Source organism: Triticum urartu, chromosome 7A (genome assembly GCF_056163025.1).
Source record: "Triticum urartu cultivar PI428250 chromosome 7A, HENAU_Tu73, whole genome shotgun sequence".
Taxonomy (NCBI): Eukaryota; Viridiplantae; Streptophyta; class Magnoliopsida; order Poales; family Poaceae; genus Triticum; species Triticum urartu.
Genome location: NC_141879.1, coordinates 706,041,439 through 706,048,883, shown reverse-complemented (window position 1 = coordinate 706,048,883; position 7,445 = coordinate 706,041,439). Strand labels below are relative to the sequence as shown.

General features: G+C 53.9%; 1 protein-coding gene across 1 annotated transcript; it reads right to left on the bottom strand.

Moving 5' to 3' along the window:
* Positions 1-419: 419 nt before the first annotated feature.
* On the bottom strand, positions 420-5,269 carry LOC125522623 (uncharacterized). The gene is made up of 5 exons (XM_048687666.2): positions 4,694-5,269; positions 3,128-3,214; positions 2,495-2,557; positions 2,336-2,395; positions 420-935 (listed from the first exon to the last, which is right to left on the bottom strand). The coding sequence occupies exons 1-5, from the start codon at positions 5,099-5,101 to the stop codon at positions 771-773; spliced, it is 783 nt and encodes a 260-aa protein (XP_048543623.2). The 5' UTR covers positions 5,102-5,269; the 3' UTR covers positions 420-770.
* Positions 5,270-7,445: the final 2,176 nt, after the last annotated feature.

Genomic DNA, 7,445 nt, shown 5'->3' with positions numbered 1-7,445 from the left:
TGGTGGATTTTCCAGCGGCTGTGGGCCTTGCTTAGATCATCCGTCCTGCCCTTACGGCTCGAGGTGCCAGATAAGATCCTTTGGAAGCTCTCCAGCCCGGGCTCCTATAGCGCGGCCTCTGCATACCGGATGCAGTTTCTGGGAAGAACACGGTCAAGTTTTCAAACTTCGTTCTGGAAGGCCTGGGCGCCTCCTCGCTGGAAATTCTTCATTTGGCTTGCACTGCAAGACAGGATCTGATGTGGTTGGGAGAATGGATATTTCTGTCTGTTGTGTATGCGCGTCCGTTGTGTATGTGCAACCTCGAGTCCATCGGTGCACCTTGTCTAATATTGCACCGTCGCGTTGGAAGTGGAGGCGCTAAACAAAATCGATACATTAAGAATATTTACGTATATTTTTTTAAGCTCCTATCCAAGTGCTTTGCGTTACCCTGCCTTTTTTCATCTTAAAAACTGGTAAACATTTCATCTTCCTCTGTAATCCTCTCGGGCGATTTACCCGTTTTTTTATCGGAGATCGCACCCTCGCGATTACCCTGTAAACTGTGCTCGCAACCTACCTTAAAACGCACAGTCAAAACTAAACGAAAGAAGAAGAAAAAAAAGCTAAGGTAACAAGACCGGTTCCTCTGCCTCCCTGCCAGCAGGCACGATCAGAGAACAGGCCTTCCAGCCCCAGATTCAGCTTCCTCCCCTATACACGGTTAATGAACTTGTCAGGTAAGCCGTCAGGCGCCACCACCGGAGATGGACTGAGTTCCCGAGCCATCAGGGAACCGCCGCTGGTGCATCGGCGACATCCTGCGCCGGAATGTTGAGGTCAGGGAGCTCGAAGCCGCCACCAGCTTGCTGCGGCTTCCTTTGCCGCCGCTCCTCCTCCTCGGACCCGGTCCTCTTCCGCTTGCTTGAGGAGGATGAATGCTCCAGCCTTGTCTGTAACATTGTTCAGAAGGAAAATGTGAGTGCAAGCTTCACGCAAAGACATCGTTTCAAAAACTTTCAGTTCGTCTAGCGAACCAACACCCGGATCAACAGCGACAGACCGGGCTCGGAAACCTAGAGGGAAATTCAGAAGAAAAAAACAGTCCGGATGGACAGCGTTTTATTCATTCAACGGCACTAATTAACTTGGCAAGGGAGAGGCACGGCGTACCCATAAGTGGTTAGTGGTTTACATTAGCAGGGGCCAGGATGTTGGCCATGCTAGACAAGAGGAGAGCCCGGAGAAAGCAAATCAAAAGCAGGGGCCATTTCAGTGGGTTGGGCCGGCCTAAACATATTGCCACCGCAGTGCAACTTGTTCGTCCAGCCATGGGTGTGGTGACACTGTACACGCCACACGGCCACCCACAGCGCCGTGGCTGACGACGAGGATGGTGCGTACGTACACCATGCCCCATGGATTATATAGTAAGTGCGGCGGCTCTGCTGGCCGCAGGGCATTAAAGAAGGGCACGGGATCGTCGTGCCCGGCCAGGCAGGTGCGCGCAGATCCATTTGCTTGCTTGCAGGTTAGCTAGGATCGTCGGTGGCAACCTGGCATTCTTTATCGCAAAGGATTCTGTTCTGGACAGCGTACGTGCGGCCAGTGAACACCAAGCAAGACCTCCACCTACTGCTAAATTACTGTGCATCCATTTTCGCACACAGCACGCCCAAGTAGTACACACACACTCAAGTATCCAACCTACCATTGGGGCAAAGGGGATCAGAGCTTCCAATTCGGAATACAAAATGGCATGCGTTCAGTTCAGAAAGTAACCGATAACGGAGCAGGAATTCCGGCTCATGGCATCGCTGAGGCCTTTAAACTGTCAGCATATTCCAACCCAACCGGACCCATGGACAGCGACGCCACCTCAAGACGAAGACGACGACAGAAACCCACGTCTAAACCTGCCTGCCTAAAGCTTATCCGGACGGCACCGGTCGCACTCAGTTTTCTCCCAAGGACAACAACAACGGTGGTTGAGAGAGATGGTTGCGACCATCAAATCAAACCCAAAATCGTGCTACGAACCACATCACGGAGAGATCAAGGCAGGACCCACCCAGTGGTGTGGTGCCCCGCTGGGAGGCTCAGGACGGTCTTTTTTTCATTGTTATTCTTTTGCCATCGATTCACTCACTCACTTGTGCTTTAAGGCTGCTCTTCCATGCAATGCAAGTGGAGGCGCCCAAGCTATTTATCTTTCTTTCTTCATGCTTATGATTGCCCACTCGGCGGAGTACATATCCCACCCAAGCCAGAAGCATCTATCTATGCTACGCAATGGACACGGCAGGAGAAGTTAAGATTGGTATGATGGTGCGCGTGAGGGAGTGTCACTCACCTCTAGCCTGCCGTTCTCCTTGGACAGCCCCGTGCAGGCCCTCTGCAGCGACTCCATCTCCTGTTCAAAGGAAAGCGAATAATAAGAACTTAGATGCAAATTTGTGTGAAATTAGCGACAGAATCTCCATAGAATGGGAAATGTACAAAAAGGTATTACCTGGCGAAGGCCGACATTCTCTGCCGACAGGGACAGCACCATCTGCTTGACCTCCGGGAGCCTCTGCAAAAACCAAACCACAAGTTCAGCCTAGATCAAGCAAGCCAAAAAACATATGCTAATCTATGTTTCTCCTTCACCATTTCTTTATGAGCAATCTGATGCAATGGGTCATGAGTTGGGACATCGATCCCACTGGGACAGGACCGGACCGGACCGCCCATCCGGCGTTGATGATGTGAGGATCCTTTTGGGCAGGCAGAGGCACGCAGCTTTGTTGCCTTTCCTGCCCTTTGGACGCCAAGCACTCTCTCTCTCCATCTTCGATTCCAATGGCAGCAAGCGGTTGCACCACACGCTTTATTCCACCAGGCCAAGCTACTAAAAACAATTAAGAATGCCAGCCATTTGAACAGCCTCGCTTCTCCTACGACCGACTCCGTCTGCGTGGACTGTGCCCAACTGCTGACGCGGCGTAGGAATAGGATGGAAACCCGACTAGCAAAAGTCTAAAACTACATTCAAATGCTGAAAAATGCTTTGCCTATATATGTAAACATGCCGTTGTACAGCTGCACCACGGCCAGCCAAACTTGCTTTCAATGTATGGTAGAGAGCGAGTGTCAAACTTACCATCTTCTTCCGCGACCTCTGGCCGGCGGTGCGGGCCGGCGGCACCGGCAGGATCAACGTGCGCCGAGCTCCCCCGGCAGAGCCCACCTACAGCAACAGCAGCGGCAGAAGAAGAGTAATTAGAAGATCAGTTGTTAGCTAGGATAAGCTGCTGGTGCTGGTAGGAGGAAGGAAGAAGGAAGAAAGCGAGAGTGGAACCAACCAACGACCAGCGCAAAGAAAGCAACAGCAGAGGACACACGTTCTTTATTATCAATCAAAAAGAAAGGAAACTGGGTGAAGGCATGCAAGGAATGATGAGATGGATGAGCCAGCCGGCCAAACTAACTCCCCACCAACAATGCACCAGCCCCGCTCGTGCATGCATGCACACATTTCTACTCGCCAAATCACGTGAAACGCATTACGGTTTTGAGTTTTTGAATCGGTCCATCGGCAGTGCTCATCTGTCACCCTATCTACACACTTGGAGTTTTTAAATAAGTGAATAAATATATAGATAGAAAAATGGTTTCTCTTCGACGGGGACAATGACGTGTGGGGCCTGTGCGAGGCCATGCAGGTACGGTTTGGGAAAGCGTTAAGTGTACCGCGTGCGTCACCAACCGAAAGGCGTCGTGGGGGCTGCTGGCGCTGGCGGTACACGTGGCGGGAGGCAAGTGGCCGTGACAGGCCGTATCTAGCACCGTCGCCCCCGCCTCCGTGTCCGGCGGCACGGCCATGCATGTCCGCGACACGCCGTAGGCAGCGCGCGAACCGGGCACGAGGTTGAGCTAATCGGCGGGGGCCACGTGGAGCCCTCCGACCACCAAACGCCGACGCGCCGGTTTGACGCCGAGAGTCCCAAGTCCCAACTGCCTGCCACCGCGGCGCGAGGAGAAAAATCCAAACGCACGCAAGGATAAATGACCACACTGCCCTCACGAAGGACTGTGGTTTGGGGAAAGGCGTGAAAGCTCGTGGTGAGGAGTCGGATCCCCACGCCACCGCACCAACCGCTGTGAATTGCCACGGAAGGAGCTGCATGAGTGTTGCAGGCTAGCACACGACACGTACTAGTACCGTAGAATGGAACGGAATGGCCATGGCGATAAAAAAAAAATCTAAAGCCATTGACATGTATTTCTACTGCGAATTAAGTAGGGGGGCGTGGTGGTTTGACATTCAGAGCTGACGCCCGTCAATTGGACTTTTGATGCGAGGACGATGGATCTGTGGAACAAGAAGCGGGGTGTCTGGAGTTCGACGGAAGAAAACATGCGAGAGAAAAGGTAACGGAAAAAGATAAAAGATGTGAGAAAAGGTCAGGCGAACAAAAAGCGGGTGAGGTGCGGAGGAAAAGCGATGATTCATCGCCAAGTCATCCACCGTTGCCGTTGCTCTTCCCCTCCCTCTCTCGGTGGTGACCCCGTGGAGGGGTAGTTTCGTCCGTGCCAAACGAACGAACGGAAAGCACGCAAAGCAGGCAGGCAGCCAACCACGAGAAAGGAGACAGACAGGAGAAAGAATGGAGGGGAAGAAGAAAGCAGCAACTGCAGATGGGGACGCGCGCGCTCGTCTACGTACCTTGGCCAGGGAGGAAGAAGCTGGGGCGGCGGTGGGTGTGACCACGGCGTGCCCGCGGGCGAGGGCGACCGTCGCCGGCGGCGAGCAGAAGGCGCCGTCCTCGCCGCCGCTGGTGGACGCGCCGGAGCCGGAGCCGCCGCTGTAGTCGAGCGGAGACGCGGGGCTGCCGCGGGCCCATCGCCCCTTGTTCTTGTTGGCCGCGGAGCCAGAGCGCGACGACCGCGTCCGCTTCCCCCGCGCAACCGCCGGCCAGGCCGTCTCCTCCTTCGCCGCGGCTTCGGACGACGGCGGCCCGCTGGCCTTCCAGGGCGGCGTCCACCCGGCGAGGTCGGCCGCGCGGAGCGAGCAGATGATGCCCGCCGCCTCGGCCACCGCCACAGCAACACATCCCTCGGCTTCCTCCGTCATGGCGTCCGGTGAGTGGACAGCAGAGGGAAGAAGGGGAACGACCGGAGGCGTGGACGAGGGAGAGAGGGAAGAGGCAGGCAGGCAGGGCGATGGGTGGGAAGGTGGACTGGAAATGAGGGGGGCGTGCTGCGTGGAGTGGAACGGAGGCCAACCAACGCCACGCCGTGGCGTCCCTTTTAAATGGCCCGAATAATAATTAGAAGCGCGGAATGGCCGTCGGCCCCACCCCACTCCACTCCTCTCCTCTCTCCTGCGGGCGGCAGCTACGGGACGCGCCGCGCGGGCCGCCACGTCCTCCTCCAGCCTCGCGTCACTCTGGACTCTAGACGACCGACGCCGCTTACCGGTGGGGTTCTGGAGGGTGGCCCCAGTGTCAGTGGCAGGACGGCGCAGCGTGTGGGGTGTGCTCGCTTTGACGCCGACCCGGTCCGACGACGACGTGGATGGGCGCCGACCGGAGACTGTGCAGGCGAGGGGATGACCGGGGAGCCCGAGGTGGGACCGTGATGGCAGTCGGTGAGGAGACTCGAGGCGTAGGACGCAAAACAGCAGCCAGCACGGGGTGTGCTTGGACTTGAAGCTTGGAGTAGGATCCGCGGTGGAAAATCCCGATCGTGAGACCTTCTTCCCGAGAGGGCACTGCCAAAAACGAATCTCAATGCAACCTGCCAATTAATCCTCTATGTTTTTCCCAATAAAAAGTCGCTAATCCTGTTCCCATACCAAATCCCGATCCCCTTTCTTCTATGACGTCCACGCTCGCTCGTCGTCGCGGCCGCCGCAAGCTCAAAAAGGTCCTGGATCCCCGTTCCTTCTCCGGCATCCACTCTTGCTAGTCACCGCCTACGAAAGCTGGCTCCGTTGCGGAAGCACCAGAGCACCAAAGCTTTTACTCCCAGCCGTTCACAACCCGGCTCCTCGCTTCCCGGCAGCCACCGGCGCTCCGTTCATGACCACCTCCTCAGCTCGGCTTCGCCGGATGTGTCCTAGCTACACGATATTGACCTGCTGGCTGCATCTCGGCAAAGTACGGCGTCGCGAGCTGTGCTACCGATGGGATTCAGCGCGCCGAGCAGGGGTGTTGTGCTTGGTGTAGAGGAGCTCACCGGTGAGGATGTGACGAGCAGCGGGGCGTTTCACGCCGGCGGGGGCGTTCGAGATGTTGAATCGTGATTTGCAAAGGGGAAAGCGAGGAAGGAGACGGCTGCTGCCTTGAGATTCCTACGACGTCTGGTGCGCAGAGCGATTTTTTTTTTACAAAAATGAGTGAGATCTATTAATAAATTCACTGAAAGTATAAAACACCTCAAATATAATAAAAAGTACATTGAGATACCAAGACTGTCAAAAACCTCTACAGCCGCTATCGTCGCTCCTTTACTGGAGCCGGCTTGACTTTGTCGATAACAACTGGGAAGTCTTCGTGTACGTGTCCTAATGACTAGCGCCCTGGAGCCGCAGTCGTCGATGTTAAATCCTTGAGTAGATCTGAAACACCGTACATGAAATCTCGCCATATGATAAGAAACCCTAAATTCACCTTCCAAGGAGACGGCAGGAATTTACGCCAGAGCTCCATCGACTACGTCCTGATGGAAAAGCTCGAGGAGGAACGGAGCTCGGAAGACAAACTCGAAGAAGAAGTGCTACCATCTGCCCCGAGCGCCGCACCTGCGAAGACTAACAAACCCTGACTTAAACTACTAACCGGAGTGGAGGCATCAGAATTCTCCTCCCGGCCACCAGAGCGGAAGGCAGAGGGGAGGTGAATCGACGGGCTCCCTGACAAGGTCTGAAAGGGAGAGTTTACCCTATGGGGTTAGGGGAGGAACAAAAGATTCATTCTCACCACTCTCGTCTTGCCAACTCCCCTGGGTTGTGCAGAGCGATATACTACAAAAGCGTATGCACCAGCGGTGGTGGCGCACTCATTGGAGCTACCATGCCGCAGGAGTCCATTACTATTCAGAAGGATATCTAATATGTCCAGATCGAACGAAACATTTCTTGAAACAAAACATAATTTAACAAAGCAGCTATCATGTTCAAATGGATCAAGCAACTATGCACACAAAAAGTATCTGTCATTGTTGTATGTGAAATGCCATATATAAAAATGTTACAATTGTCATGCATGGAAAAAATATAAAACAAAAAACATTATGTTTTAACCTAGAAGTGGCCATTGTTTCAACTAAGATGATGGCAATTTTCTTTTTGAAGAAGAACAATTGTGAAAAAGTCTCATAAAAAAGACATCTGCTATGCGATGTACAAGTAATTTGCCATGGTAAACAAAACATAATTTAACATGCTTTGACAAACAAATTTGCCATGTTACAAA

Excerpts from the sequence above, each read along its gene's own strand:
- LOC125522623 (XM_048687666.2), bottom strand. The coding sequence starts at position 5,101 with ATGACGGAGGAAGCCGAGGGATGTGTTGCTGTGGCGGTGGCCGAGGCG. Across the intron at positions 3,215-4,693 it reads CTTCTTCCTCCCTGGCCAAG|GTGGGCTCTGCCGGGGGAGC; the intron begins GTACGTAGACGA and ends CTGTTGCTGTAG. Across the intron at positions 936-2,335 it reads AGGAGAACGGCAGGCTAGAG|ACAAGGCTGGAGCATTCATC; the intron begins GTGAGTGACACT and ends ACAATGTTACAG.